The 15,739-nt window shown below is 37.3% G+C and overlaps 2 protein-coding genes across 4 annotated transcripts in view; one reads left to right on the top strand and one right to left on the bottom strand.

Moving 5' to 3' along the window:
• Positions 1–491: 491 nt before the first annotated feature.
• On the top strand, positions 492–6,186 carry Fic (FIC domain protein adenylyltransferase). Its single transcript, XM_073967373.1, has 5 exons — positions 492–690; positions 824–1,779; positions 1,838–2,041; positions 2,104–2,241; positions 5,448–6,186. Exons 2-5 carry the CDS (start codon positions 839–841, stop codon positions 5,755–5,757), a joined length of 1,593 nt encoding a protein of 530 aa, XP_073823474.1. The 5' UTR covers positions 492–690; positions 824–838; the 3' UTR covers positions 5,758–6,186.
• The window catches only part of Acox3 (Acyl-CoA oxidase 3), a 26,521-nt gene continuing 16,888 nt past the window's right edge, over positions 6,107–15,739 (bottom strand). For all 3 annotated transcript variants that reach the window (XM_073967371.1, XM_073967372.1, XM_073967370.1), the window contains 5 exons: positions 10,961–11,589; positions 10,616–10,898; positions 10,086–10,551; positions 6,444–6,886; positions 6,107–6,371 (listed from right to left, as the gene is read on the bottom strand). In XM_073967371.1, the coding sequence (XP_073823472.1) occupies positions 6,261–6,371; positions 6,444–6,886; positions 10,086–10,551; positions 10,616–10,898; positions 10,961–11,589 (1,932 nt within the window). In that variant the 3' untranslated portion in view covers positions 6,107–6,260. The remainder of the gene's footprint in view (positions 6,372–6,443; positions 6,887–10,085; positions 10,552–10,615; positions 10,899–10,960; positions 11,590–15,739) is intronic.

Raw genomic sequence — 15,739 nt, 5'->3', positions numbered from 1 at the left:
AACTTTTTGCTGGGCACTTATACATTACTGTACCATGCGTTTACTAAACTAATAAGTTGAATTTAAATTTTAAATTCTACAACAATTAGGGCAACTCTAAAGCGCTCGGCACATACGATGCGTTGAGCGTCGCGAAGTGTACATGTGGTTGTTGTAACGCGATGCTCAACGGACCGTATGTGCGACGCGTCACGCTTTAAACAACAACCATATGAAAAAAGTGTAAGTGATGCCAAGTTTGTTCTTGAAGTTTTCATGTGGTTGTTGTAACGCGATGCTGAACGGACCGTATGTGCCGGGGCCTTCAAACGAACGTAAGTTATTATTGGCTGCATTTATCTTGGTTGAACTTTGGCAGCACTGAAACAAAAAACTCTCTTCTCTTTTTGTTTGCCACATCGATTTGTCCAGTTTTCCCAAGTCTCATTCGTAAACAATGGACACAGTTTGTTTTGTCTTCAATCTTTATCATCTTTATATCTTTATCGTCCATTCTCTTTCGAGTTTGGCTGGCAAAAATACACGTCAGAGTCAATTCGAGCTGACAACAGCAACCAGAAACAACGTTTAAATTATTAAAAAAAATAATGGAAATTACAATAAATCTGTGTAAAACATTCCGAAAAAACGCCAACTTATAGAATTAATTTCAAGAGAGTAAGAAAGAGTGACCACAAAAAAGCGCGACGTGTAAGTTCAAACAAGCAAACATGACATACAGACATGTCTGTATGTGATTTTACAGCAGTGAAATATACTTCTCTTTTGGACATCCTTTCGAAGTTATTTCCTATTTGTAACTTGTTCCTTCTTCCCTTTCCAGACACAACAAGCCAACATGACAAAACCTCGACGTCTGTCTACTGGACACAAAGCAAATCATGTCGCGAATGTTTGCCTGGACAGACAGCCAACATTTCCCATGGAAGTTAGTGATTTCGTTGTGGCCGCAGCAGCAACAGCTACAGGACCACGCAATTCTCTTGTCTTACATTTAACATATCATCACTTAATTGTATTCCTGTCTGGTGTTCTGGCAGCTTGTATCTATTATCACATGCCATGGGCAGGACAAATTCAACAACATCAGTTGCAACATTTGCCGGCAGAACATTACCTGCAGATACGCGATGATTTTGCCATTTATTCTAAGGAAGCAGAGGAACAACAACAGCAAGCCATAAAAGAATTTTATGGTGAAAGTGGTGCAGCCGTAGCTAACCTACCACCAGAAGACGATACCAATGTCAAAGAGGCCTTGGCTAACTTAAAAATTGCCCAGCATATGCATCAGTCGGGCAAGGAGGAAAAGGCTCAACGTTTATTTGAACATGCCTATGCGTTAGCACCCAAGCATCCTGAAGTCTTGCTCAGATATGGTGAATACTTGGAACAGCGAGATATTGTTCTCGCTGATCAATACTATTTTCAAGCTTTAACAATTAATCCTGGTTGCTCGGAAGCTGTGGCTCATCGCCAACGCACCGCTGCAATTGTACAATCCATTGACGAAAGGCGTCTGCTGGAGTTGGATCGTAAACGTGATGCTCTGTCGGGAATACATGAATCGAACGCAGCTCTAAGACGAGCTAAGAAGGAGGCTTATTTCCAGCATATCTATCATTCTGTGGGTATTGAGGGTAACACTATGACATTGGCTCAAACGCGATCCATACTCGAGACACGCATGGCTGTTGATGGGAAATCAATAGATGAGCATAATGAAATTTTGGGTTTAGATTTGGCCATGAAATTTATTAATGCAAGTTTGGTTAATAAGTGAGTATCTAAAATTAATCATTCATCCAAAACCAGAACTAATCTAAATTTCTTGCAGAATGGAAATAACGTTGAAGGACATTTTGGAAATACATCGACGAGTCTTGGGCCACGTTGATCCCATTGAGGGTGGTGAATTTCGTCGCACCCAAGTTTACGTTGGTGGGCATGTACCGCCAGGACCAGGTGATTTGTCCATACTCATGCGTCACTTTGAAAATTGGCTAAATTCTGAACAAAGTCTTTCACTGCATCCCATAAAGTAAGTTAAAGATAACTCTGACTTATGTTCCATAACAACCGCATCATTTATTTGTTGCATAGGCATGCAGCTCTGGCCCATTACAAATTGGTGCACATCCATCCATTTATCGATGGCAATGGCAGAACTTCCAGACTTTTAATGAACACGTTATTAATGAGGGCTGGTTACCCTCCCGTAATTATACCAAAGCAACAAAGGTAAGAAAATATGGACTTCCATAAAGATAACTTTCAGAACTATTTGAACATCAACTATTAATGCTTGTCCTCCTTGTCCTCCCTCTTCCTTGTCCCTTCAGGGATGTTGTGGGAACATATGTATGTATGTATGTATTAATGCTTTTAAAGGTCTGCCGAAGACAATAAAAATCGACTATTTGACGAATTATAGTTGTATCGTAAGACCACATTAATAGCTGCTTTATAATGACTTCAGGGAGCTGGACTCACAAACCATGGACCTTTTAAAGAATTTAGAAGGCAACCAATGAGCTGAACGACGACAAAAGACAAAGAGAAAAATAAAAATAAAACAAAAGATTTTATATTTTAGAAACACACAAAGACAATAAAAAATGATTAAGATTTTCTAGAGACACTTATAGGTCAATAAACGTGGAGTCAATAAACACAGTATATCTCTTATCAGAGGTTTCTATAGCTTAACAGACTGCTAAGAAGGAATATGAAAGCATCACCTTAAGATGTATTATAAAATGATCGACTGACTTCATAAATGCAACGGTAAGAACCTCGCGTTGAAAGGTTGGTAGACCCATTTAACAGGCCTTCTTCTTGTAAGAAGACCTCTATGAAAGTCTTTTATAGCAAGAAGAACCCTTTATACTCTTTTTATAGAAAGAAGACACCATTGAGAGGTCTTCTACAGTAGAAAGAACCCTTTGAGAAATCTTCTAATTTAAGAAGATCCATTTTGGAGGTCCTCTATAGTAAAAATAACCCTTCTGGAAGTCTTATATATAGTAAGAAGAATCTTTTTTGAGGTCTTCTATAGTAAGAAGACCTCTTTGAGAGGTCTGTTAAAATAAGAGAAACCCTCTGAGAGATCTTCTATAGTAAGATGACCCCTTTGAGAGGTTTTCTATAGTAAGAAGACCTATTTCAGTGGGCTTCTATAGAATGAAGACCCCTCTGAAATATCTTCTATAAGAAGAAGGCCCCTCGGAGAGATTTTCTATATTAAGAAGACCACTCTGAGACGTCTTCTATAGTAAGAGGGCCAATTTGTAAAGATTTCTATAGATAGAAGAGGTCTTCTGATAGGTCTTCTACAGTAAGAAGACACCTCCGAGAGATCTTCTATAATAAAAATACACCTCCGAGAGGTCTTCTATAATAAGAAGATCCATTTGATAGGTCTTCTGTAGTAAGAAGACCCCTCTGAAAGGTCTTCTATAGTAGGAAGACCCCTCTGAGAGGCCTTCTATAGTAAGAAGACCCCTCCGAGAGGTCTTCTGTAATAAGAACCCTCTTATATGTCTTCTATAGTACGGAGACACATCTGATAGGTCTTCTATAGTAAGAAGACCTCTGAGAGGTCTTCTATAGTAAGAAGACTTTTTGAAGAGGCATTCTATAGTAGACTACTCTTTTAAGATGCCTTCTATAGCAAGTAGACCCCTGTGATTCATATATACAAAGAAAACTGCTTTGAGAGGTCTTCCATGGTAAAGCGACTCCTTTGATAGGTCTTTTTCTATAGCAAGAAGACCCATTTTAGAAAGACTTTTATATTAAGAAGACCCCTCTAAGAGGTCTTCTCTAGTAAGAAGGCCCCTCTGAGAGGTCTACTATAGTAAGAAGACCCCTCTGAGGACCAATTAGTAAAGCTTCCTCTGAGAGGTCTTCTATAGTAAGAAACCCCCTCTGAGAGGTTTTCTATAGTAAGAAGACCCCTCTGAGACGTCTTCTATAGTAAGAGGGCCAATTTGTAAAGATTTCTATAGATAGAAGAGGTCTTCCGATAGGTCTTCTACAGTAAGAAGACACCTCCGAGAGATCTTCTATAATAAAAATACACCTCCGAGAGGTCTTCTATAATAAGAAGATCCATTTGATAGGTCTTCTGTAGTAAGAAGAACCCTCTGAAAGGTCTTCTATAGTAGGAAGACCCCTCTGAGAGGCCTTCTATAGTAAAAAGATCCCTCCGAGAGGTCTTCTGTAATAATAAGACCCTTCAGAGAAGTCTTCTATATTAAGAAGACCCCTCTGAGAGCTCTTCTATAGTTAGAAGATCCCACTGAGAGGTCTTCTATAGTAAGAAGACCCTTTGAGAGGCATTTTTTTGTAAGAAGACCCTTTGACTGAAATTCTATAGCACGTAGACCCATTTAAGATGTATTCTGCAGTAATACTACCCTTTTAAGATGTCTTATGTATTAAGTGTACCCATTTAAGAGGTGTTCTATAGTAAGAAGATCCCGTTTACAGGTTTTCGATAGTAAGAAGACCCCTTTCATAGATACTCTTTATGAAGGAGACCCATTTCAGAGGTTCTATAGAGTTTGGATATCACTTTGAGAATTTTTTTACAGTAAGAAGACCCCTTTGAGAGGCCTTCTCTAGTAAGAAGACCCCTCTGAGAAGTCTTCTTTAGTAAGAAACCCCACTATTAGATGTCTTCTATAGTAAGAAGACCCCTCTGACAGGCCTTCTGTAGTAGGAAGACCTTTTGAAGAGGCCTTTTAAAGTAGAAGGCCACTTTACGATGTCTTCTATAGCAAGAAGACCCCTTTAAGAGGTCTTATATAGTAAGAATAACCTTCTGAGAGATTTTCTATAGTCTATTTTCTATAGAAGACTTCGATAGTAAGAAGATCCCTTAGAAAGTCTTCTATAGCAAGTAGACCCATTTTGAAAGTCTTCTATAGTAAGAAGAACCCGTTTGAATGCATTCTAAGGTATAAATACCCCTCTGAGAGGTCTTCTATAGTAAGAAGACCCCTTTGAGGGGTTTTCTATAGTATGACGACCCCTCTGAGAGTTCTACTAAAGTAAGAAGACCCCATTGAAAGGTCTTATAAAGTAAGAGGACCCCCTTAAGAGGTCTTATATAGTTAGAAGACCCCTTAGAGATGTCTTCTATAGTAAGAAGACCGCTTAGAGATGTCATCTATAGAAAGAAGACACTTTTGAGAGGTCTTCTATAGTAAGAAAATACTTTAAAGAGGTGTTTATTTGCGGGAAGCGTTATTCTATTAAAAAAGAACGCCTCAGGGAAGTCTGCAAAATATAGTCCATCTTTGGACGTCTTTTTAAACCTATCTTCCATGAATTAAATTGTAACTTGTTTCTTCTGCAAAATATAGTCCTCCTTTGGACGTCATTTTGAACTTATCTTCCATGAATTAAATTATAACTTATTTATTCTTTCCCCGTTACAGACACAAATACTATCAATATCTCCAAATTGCCAATGAAGGTGATATACGACCGTTTGTTCGATTTATCGCCGAATGTACAGAAAAAACACTTGACTTATATCTATGGGCTACCAGTGATTTACCACAACAGATACCAATGTTGGAACAAACTGAAAATACTCTAGCCAATATTGATAAGCTGCTAACGCCAACAGGGACTAATGTGGGAGACACATCACCGGCTACCACAACGACGACGACAACAAGTCCACCCAGCAGTAATAATATGGAAGAAGATTTCTTTGAATCCGGTTCTGGAGAAATTTCCTAGCAGTTGCTTCTAAAGCTTGTCATATTCCACATGATATTAAAACGTTTCATAAAAATTACTGTGATGTATTATTTTTCACTTTTTAAAAGGAAAAACTTTGTAAATATTTATACATAGAAATGTGTACAGTACGATGGAGGAGAGGCGGACACTAACTAAACCAAAGCTAACAAGAAATGAAGAAAATGACAATGATGACGATGCCCATATACAATGTTATGTTATTGTAGTTGTTAAGAAAGAGAAGAAGAAAATCTACTTAGAAACAAATTTAATTTAATTTTAGTTTATAGTTTCCAAAACACTCCAAACTCCCAAAATTGAAAGTGTAAAACGCACAGTTATTTAATTTTTATGTATAAAAAATATGTAACAAAAATTATATTTATTTATTTATATTACAAAAGAAAAACAACCACAAAACAACAATAATTTATTTTTTTTATATTGCCTAATATTTCAATTTTTAGTTTCTCACAGCCTGCCTTCACCTGCCCAAAGTTTTACATTTTGGACTTTTCAATATAATCTTTGTAGGTAACCTCACGCCACCATTCAGGACGTTCAAAGACTCCGGGTGTGGATATAATGGCACGTTGCAAATGTTTGTAAACCTGAAAGGAAAAAATAACAATGGACGCATTAAAGTAAATTGTAATAAAAAGAAAAAACTCCATCTAACTTACATTGCCATCACTCATACCCAATGGTGAGTTCAAAATAAAATCTGGTGGGGCAATAGCATCGACCAAAGTGATAGCTTCATCCTTCAACATTGGCAACAAATTCAATATGGCCTCTTGATACAATTCCAACTGACCATTTTGACGGAAATAACCTCCTTGATAGAATATGCCGGAGTTCTTGGTAACCATATGACAACCATACATGGTCAATAATTTCAGCAACACCTGTTTTTCATTGCTTTCAGGTAATTTCATTACGAAATTATAGAAAACGGCATAAATTGTACGTTGACCATAGACAATTGAGAGGGTTTGAGCGGCGAATACTTGCATATTGTTACGTGTCTTGAAGGCATCCAAACCTTGGGCCTTTAAGGCTTCAACACGCTTCACGGTCTGTTCCAATTGATAGGCAACCAACCAATTCAAAGCCTTGAGGAGATCTAGAGGGAGAAACAAAGAAGAAAGGGAGAATTAGAAATTGTAAGTCCACAAGAGAGAATTCTTTTTCGTTGAAACCGGAATTTGATACGTCCCTTTAAAGAGTTATTCTATGGTAAGAAGGTCCCTCTAAGAGCCCTTCTATATTAAGAAGGTCCTTTAAGAGTTCTTCATAAGTAACAATACCTATTTAATATGTCTTCTATAGAGCAAAGAACTCTTTAAGAGGTCTTCTATAATAAGACGACCTATGTAATAGGTCTTTTATAGTACGAAGGCCTCTTTGAGAGCGTTTCTCTAGAACGAAGACCCCTTTAAGGGGACTTTTTATATTAAGAGGACTCCTCTAAAAGGACATCTATATTAAGAGGACACATTTAAAAGTACTACTATAGTAAGAAGAGCCTTTCAGATGTCTTCTATAGTAAGAGTACTCATTTGAGAGGCCTTCTACAGTAGCAGACCCTTTCCAGGGATCTTCTACAGTAAAAAAATACCCCTTTGATAGGTCTTCCATAGTAAAAATTTCTCTTTGATAGGTCTTCTATAGTAAAAAGTCCACATTGTTAGGACTTCTATAGTAAGAAGACTCCTTTAAGAAACCTATAGTAAGAAAAGCCTCTTCAGATGTCTTCTATAATAAGAAGACCCTTTCTAGTGGTCTTTTATAGTAAAAGTACAGCTTTGAGAGTTCGTCTATAGTGAGAAGATCCCTTTGAGAGGTTCTCTATATTAATAAAACCACTTATAGTAGCATTCTATAGTCAGAAGACCCTTTTAAGAGATTTTCCATAGTAAAAATAACCCTTAGAGAGGTCGTCTGTAATAAAAATATCCCTTAGAGAGGTTTTCTGTAAATAAAATACCCCTTTGAGATGTCTTCTATAGTAGGAGGACCCCTTTGAGCGGTCTTCTGTAATAAAAATGTCCCTTTGAGAGATATTCTATAGTAAGAAGACCCCTTTGAGAGGTCTTCTATAGTAAGATGGCCTCTTTGTGATGTCTTCTATAGTAAAAATACCCCTTTTGGGATGTCTTCTGTAGTAAGAGGACCCCTTTGAGCGATCTTCTGTAATAAGAAGACCCCTTTGAGAGGTCTTCTATAGTAAGAAGGCCTCTTTGTGATGTCTTCTATAGGAAAAATACCCCTTCTATAATAAGAAGTCCTCATTGAGTTGACTTCTATAGTAAAAATACCCCTTTGGAAGGTTTTCTATAGTAAGAACCCCCTTTTGAAATGTCTTCAATAGTAAGAAGACCCATTGGAGATGTATTCTAAAATAAGAAGACCCCTTTCAGAGGTTTGCTATAGTAAGAATACCCCTTTGAGATGTCTTCTGTAATAAGAAGACATATTTAAGAGGTCTTCTATAGTAAGAAGACCCCTTTGAGAAGTCCTCGATGTTAAGAAGACCCGTATGAGAGATTTTCTATAGTCAGAAGACCCCTTGAGAGGTTCCCTATAGTAAGAAGAACACTTTTAGTAGTGTTCTATAGTGGAAGACACCCTGAGAGGTGTCCTACAGTAAGAAGATGCCTTTGAGAAGTCGTCTATAGTAAGAAGACCCCATGGATAAATCTTCTACAGTAAAAAACCCTTTGGGAGGTCCTCTATTGCCAAAAGACCCCTTTGAAAGCTTCCCTATAGTAAGAAGACCACTTATAGTTGTGTTCTATAGTAAGAATAAGCCTTTGACCTCTTATGTAATAAAAAGAGAGGTCTCTGTAAATAATTCTGTAGTAGAAGATCCCTTTGAGAGGTATTCTATGGGAAGCAGGCACCTATGAGGCGATTTTTACAGTAAGGACATTCCTTTGAGAAGTCTTCTATAGTAAGAAGACCCCTAACAGAGGTCTTGTGTAATATTAAGACCCCTTTGAGGGGCCTTCTATAGTAAGAAGACCCCTTTATGGTGTCTTCTAGAGTAAAAATATCCAAATGAGAGGCCTTCTGTAGTAAAAAGAAATCTTCGATATGTCTTCTGTTGTAAAATGACCCCTTTGAAGGTCTTCTATAGTAAGAACACCCCTTCGAGAGGTTTGCTGTGTTAAGAACCCGTTTGAGAATCTTCTATAGTGAGAATACGCATTTGAGAGGTCTTCTATAGTAAGAAGACCTATTTGTGATATTTTTAATAGTCAAAATACTCCTTTGAGAGACCTCTATAGTAAGAAGACCTCTTCGAGAGGTCGTATATAGAAAGAAGACCCATTTAAGAGCACTTCTATAGTAGGAAGACCCCTTTGAATGGTGTTCTATAATAAAAAGACCCCTCTGAGAGGTGTTCTATACTAAGAAGTTCTTTTTGAGAAGTAAACAGACTTCTTTAAGAGGTGTTCTATAGAAAGAAGAACCTTTTATAGTAAGAAGAACCCTTTGAATTAAGAAAACTCAAAGGGGTCTGTCTTCTATAGTAAGAAAAATCCGTCGGGAGGTATTCTATGGTAAGAATACCCTTTGAGAGGTCTTCTGTAGAAGAAGAAAGTAGACCGATTTAAGGGGTCTTCTATGGTAGGAAGACACCTCTGAGAGGTGTTCTATAGTAAATATATCCCTTTGAGAGGTCCTCTATAAGAAGACCCCTCTGAGCTGTCTTCTATAGTAAGAAGACTCCGTTGAGGGGTTTTCCATAGGAAATATACAAATTTTCTATAGGAAATATACCCTTCTGATAGGTGTTCTATAGTAAGATACCCCCTTTATAAGGTCCTCTATAGTTAAAAGACCTCTTTTAATGGTGTTCTATAGGAGGTTGACATTTAAGAGGTTTCCTATAGTAGAAAGAGGAGTCTTTTATAATAAAAATCCCCCCTGAGAGGTGTTATATAGTAAGAAGACCCTTTTGATAGGTCTCTTGAGATAAGGAGACCCCTTCTATAGTATGGAGACCCTTTAAACGGGTCTTATTCAGTTAAGATATTCTAGAAGAGATACCTTCTGTACATAGAATGTCGCCTTACGGGAATTTCTATACATGGAAGACCCATTTAAGAGGTCTTCTGTAAATTGAAGACTCTTTTAGGGTTATTCTATGCGGAGAAGAACCTTTGAGAGGACTCCTACAGATATAAATTATCCTTAAGAGGTCTTCTATAGATACAAATATTCTAAAGATGCGACGTCTTCATTGTATCCATCCTTCGCTCCCACCTATGATATTTGTGGAAACATATGTATGTGTATCTCCCTTCAACACTTACTGTGAGGACATGCCACTTCCTTGGCATTCTTTTCTTCCGCCTTCTGTTTCAATATTTGATCCATATCCTTTAAGAAAGCCACAGTGTTCATGGGTGAGACATCGACGAAATTGGCATTGGAACGACGCAGACCAACCAACCAATTCGAAGCTTGTTGGATCAAAGTGTTGTTTTCACCTTCATAGGTACAATTGGCATCATTGTCGTTACGCAAATCACCCAAACCGGAGGCTTTCAAATAACCATGACCACCACAAGCTTCACGACACTCTTGGATACCATCACGGGCTGACCAGGTGCAAACGGGTTTACAGGCCGAAGATGCAGCATGCATTTCCATACCCACAGCCGAGGTGTCCTCACCCATAAAGGAACGCATGGTCATGTCGACATTTTGATGACCCAACCACAGACTGAAAATGTTCAAGGCATAAGCGGTGGCCAAGTGGGGGAAGAGACGGTATTGCTGGGAAGGTAGGAAAAAACCTTAGCTATTATTTCCTTTTTTAAGAAAAAATGCAAAAACTCACCTGTGATTGATATTCCAAAACAGGCCATTCCTCAGAGGTTTCATCGGGACCAAATTGTTTGCGGGCTGCCGAGTATCTGGTGGCAATTGTGATGGCTTTGCCCAAAGCTACATTAGCCAAATTGCAAATGTTTACACGACCAGCTGACAAGGCTCCCAAAGAGGCACCCAAACGTTTGCGGCTGTCCTTGATGGGACTGCTGTAGTTGCCTTGTTCATCAATATCACCGGTCTTGGACAAGAGGTTATCCTTGGGAATGCGGTAATTGTTGAACATGACAAAGCTGGAAGAGGCAAAAAGATAGGATTAGTTAAAGTAAGAGGATTAGTTAGTGACCAAACGTACCCATTATCAATACCATTGAGACCAACTTTTTCACCCAAGTCACCCACAGTAACTCCGGGGAAAGCCATCAAAGTCCTCTCATCACGAATGGGCACCAAGAAGGCACACAAACCCACATACGTATCATCGGGTACATACAGCTGAGCATAGACAATAGCGTGGGTACATGTTTTACCCAAATTACCAACCCAACATTTGGCAGCCTCGAAATCGGGTGTGTGAATAATAAACTCCTTGGTCTTATTATCATAGGTGGCACGGGTACGCATACCACGAGCATTTGTACCATGAGATATTTCCGTCAAAGCAAAAGCACCAACAATTTCACCATTTTGAATCTTGCTGGCATACGAACCCAAACGTTCTGTACCCAAGGAAAGAATTGTGCTGGGGAACATACCATTCGAAAGGGAATATTTCACGGAGAAACTGAATTCATAACTGAACATAGCCTGGGCAGCAGCCAATGACAAATGGGGATGGGAAATATATTCAGCTAGCCCATAGAAATTCTGATGATACAACAAATGTTGACGTTTATTGGCCAATTGACGTTGTCTCTCCAGCGAGGGGGTTTCAGGTTCACGTTGGAAATCTTCATGGGTTTCCATATAATTCCAAATGCGATGCTGCAACGAAAAAGGTAGAGAGGTTAATTAGAAAAATTTAAATAGACAAAATAAGTGGAGGATTAATGGGTCTCCTGAGCCTAGAAACCTCTTTAAAGTGGTATACTTAGCCTCGAAACCACTTCAAAAACTTCGTATGAGCCTAAAAACGTTTAAAGGGATATTCTGAGCGTAGAAACTTCTTTTATGAGGTCTTCTTAGCCTAGCAAATCCTTTTAAAAGGGTCTTCTGGGCATATAAACTCCTACCAAGGGGTCATCTGAGCATAGAAACCCCTTGAAAGGTCTTCTGAGCCTAGAAACATCTTTAAAGAGATTTTAAAGAAATATTTTTAAAGCCATCTGAAGCTAGTGGATTTTCAAAGAAATATTTTTAAGGCTCTGATGGCTTCGTGGATTATTAAAGAAATATTTGTAAGGCCATCAGAGGCTCGTGGATTTAAAAAAATATATTTTTAAGGCCATCAGAGGCTGGTGGATTTTTAAAGAAATGCTGTTAAGACCATCTGAGGGCTGTGGATTTTTGAAGAAATATTTTCAAGGTTATCGGAGGTTCGTGGATTTTTAAAGAAATATTTTTAAGGTTATCGGAGGCTCGTGGATTTTTAAAGAAATATTTTTAAGGTCATCGGAGGCTCGTGGATTTTTAAAGAAATATTTTTAAGGTTATCGGAGGCTCGTGGATTTTTAAAGAAATATTTTTGAGGTTATCGAAGGATCGTGGATTTTTAAAGAAATATTTTAAAGGTATCGGAGGCTCGTGGATTTTTAAAGAAATATTTTTAAGGTTATCGGAGACTCGTGGATTTTTAAAGCCATGATGGGTTCGTGGATTATTAAAGAAACATTTTTAAGGCCATTATAGGCTCGTGGATTTTTAAAGAAACATTTTTAAATCCACCAGAGGAGCCTCCTGAATTTTTAAAGAAACATTTTTAAGGCCATCAGAGCCTCGCGGATTTTTAAAGAAATATTTTTAAGGCCATCAGAGCCTCCTGGATTTTTAAAGAAATATTTTTAAGGTCATCAGAGCCTCCTGGATTTTTAAAAAATATTTTTAAGGCCATCAGAGGCTCGTGGATTTTTAAAGAAATATTTTTAAGGCCATCCAAGGCTCGTGGATTTTTAAAGAAATATTTTTAAGGCCATCCAAGGCTCGTGGATTTTTAAAGAAATATTTTTAAGGCCATCCAAGGCTCGTGGATTTTTAAAGAAATATTTTTAAGGCCATCCGAGGCTCGTGGATTTTTAAAGAAATATTTTTAAGGCCATCCAAGGCTCGTGGATTTTTAAAGACATATTTTTAAGACCATCCAAGGCTCGTGGATTTTTAAAGAAATATTTTTAAGGCCATCCAAGGCTCGTGGATTTTTAAAGAAATATTTTTAAGGCCATCCAAGGCTCGTGGATTTTTAAAGAAATATTTTTAAGGCCATCCAAGGCTCGTGGATTTTTAAAGAAATATTTTTAAGGCCATCCAAGGCTCGTGGATTTTTAAAGAAATATTTTTAAGGTTATCGGAGGCTCGTGGATTTTTAAAGAAATATTTTTAAGGTTATCGGAGGCTCGTGGATTTTTAAAGAAATATTTTTAAGGTTATCGGAGGCTCGTGGATTTTTAAAGAAATATTTTTAAGGTTATCGGAGGCTCGTGGATTTTTAAAGAAATATTTTTAAGGCCATCCAAGGCTCGTGGATTTTTAAAGAAATATTTTTAAGGCCATCAGAAAGAACCCCGTGGATTTTTAAATAAATATTTTTAAGGCCAACCAAGGCTCGTGGATTTTTAAAGAAATATTTTTAAGGCCATCAGAAAGAACCCCGTGGATTTTTAAAGAAATATTTTTAAGGCCATCAGAAAGAACCCCGTGGATTTTTAAATAAATATTTTTAAGGCCAACCAAGGCTCGTGGATTTTTAAAGAAATATTTTTAAGGCCATCCAAGGCTCGTGGATTTTTAAAGAAATATTTTTAAGGCCATCCAATGCTCGTGGATTTTTAAAGAAATATTTTTAAGGCCATCCAAGGCTCGTGGATTTTTAAAGAAATATTTTTAAGGCCATCCAAGGCTCGTGGATTTTTAAAGAAATATTTTCAAGGCCATCCAAGGCTCGTGGATTTTTAAAGAAATATTTTTAAGGCCATCCAAGGCTCGTGGATTTTTAAAGAAATATTTTTAAGGCCATCCAAGGCTCGTGGATTTTTAAAGAAATATTTTTAAGGCCATCCAAGGCTCGTGGATCTTTAAAGAAATATTTTTAAGGCCATCCAAGGCTCGTGGATTTTTAAAGAAATATTTTTAAGGCCATCCAAGGCTCGTGGATTTTTAAAGAAATATTTTTAAGGCCATCCAAGGCTCGTGGATTTTTAAAGAAATATTTTTAAGGCCATCCAAGGCTCGTGGATTTTTAAAGAAATATTTTTAAGGCCATCCAAGGCTCGTGGATTTTTAAAGAAATATTTTTAAGGCCATCCAAGGCTCGTGGATTTTTAAAGAAATATTTTTAAGGCCATCCAAGGCTCGTGGATTTTTAAAGAAATATTTTTAAGGCCATCCAAGGCTCGTGGATTTTTAAAGAAATATTTTTAAGGCCATCCAAGGCTCGTGGATTTTTAAAGAAATATTTTTAAGGCCATCCAAGGCTCGTGGATTTTTAAAGAAATATTTTTAAGGCCATCCAAGGCTCGTGGATTTTTAAAGAAATATTTTTAAGGCCATCCAAGGCTCGTGGATTTTTAAAGAAATATTTTTAAGGCCATCCAAGGCTCGTGGATTTTTAAAGAAATATTTTTAAGGCCATCCAAGGCTCGTGGATTTTTAAAGAAATATTTTTAAGGCCATCCAAGGCTCGTGGATTTTTAAAGAAATATTTTTAAGGCCATCCAAGGCTCGTGGATTTTTAAAGAAATATTTTTAAGGCCATCCAAGGCTCGTGGATTTTTAAAGAAATATTTTTAAGGCCATCCAAAGCTCGTGGATTTTTAAAGAAATATTTTTAAGGCCATCCAAGGCTCGTGGATTTTTAAAGAAATATTTTTAAGGCCATCCAAGGCTCGTGGATTTTTAAAGAAATATTTTTAAGGCCATCCAAGGCTCGTGGATTTTTAAAGAAATATTTTTAAGGCCATCCAAGGCTCGTAGATTTTTAAAGAAATATTTTTAAGGCCATCCAAGGCTCGTGGATTTTTAAAGAAATATTTTTAAGGCCATCCAAGGCTCGTGGATTTTTAAAGAAATATTTTTAAGGCCATCCAAGGCTCGTGGATTTTTAAAGAAATATTTTTAAGGCCATCCAAGGCTCGTGGATTTTTAAAGAAATATTTTTAAGGCCATCCAAGGCTCGTGGATTTTTAAAGAAATATTTTTAAGGCCATCCAAGGCTCGTGGATTTTTAAAGAAATATTTTTAAGGCCATCCAACAAGGCTCGTGGATTTTTAAAGAAATATTTTTAAGGCCATCCAAGGCTCGTGGACATTTTTAATTAAGGCCATTTTTAAGACCATCTGAGGCTCGTGGATTTTTAAAGAAACATTTTTAATTAAGGCCATTTTTAAGACCATCTGAGGCTCGTGGATTTTTAAAGAAATATTTTTAAGGCCATCCAAGGCTCGTAGATTTTTAAAGAAATATTTTTAAGGCCATCCAAGGCTCGTGGATTTTTAAAGAAATATTTTTAAGGCCATCCAAGGCTCGTGGATTTTTAAAGAAATATTTTTAAGGCCATCCAAGGCTCGTGGATTTTTAAAGAAATATTTTTAAGGCCATCCAAGGCTCGTGGATTTTTAAAGAAATATTTTTAAGGCCATCCAAGGCTCGTGGATTTTTAAAGAAATATTTTTAAGGCCATCCAACAAGGCTCGTGGATTTTTAAAGAAATATTTTTAAGGCCATCCAAGGCTCGTGGACATTTTTAATTAAGGCCATTTTTAAGACCATCTGAGGCTCGTGGATTTTTAAAGAAACATTTTTAAGGCCATCCAAGGCTCGTGGATTTTTAAAGAAATATTTTTAAGGCCATCCAAGGCTCGTGGATTTTTAAAGAAATATTTTTAAGGCCATCCAAGGCTCGTGGATTTTTAAAGAAATATTTTTAAGGCCATCCAAGGCTCGTGGATTTTTAAAGAAATATTTTTAAGGCCATCCAACAAG

The sequence above is a fragment of the Musca autumnalis genome, unplaced genomic scaffold (genome assembly GCF_047663935.1).
Source record: "Musca autumnalis isolate F117 unplaced genomic scaffold, ASM4766393v1 scaffold_2, whole genome shotgun sequence".
Taxonomy (NCBI): domain Eukaryota; kingdom Metazoa; phylum Arthropoda; class Insecta; order Diptera; family Muscidae; genus Musca; species Musca autumnalis.
The sequence above is the reverse complement of the archived record's forward strand: the minus strand, read 5'-3'. Positions and strand labels throughout refer to the sequence as shown.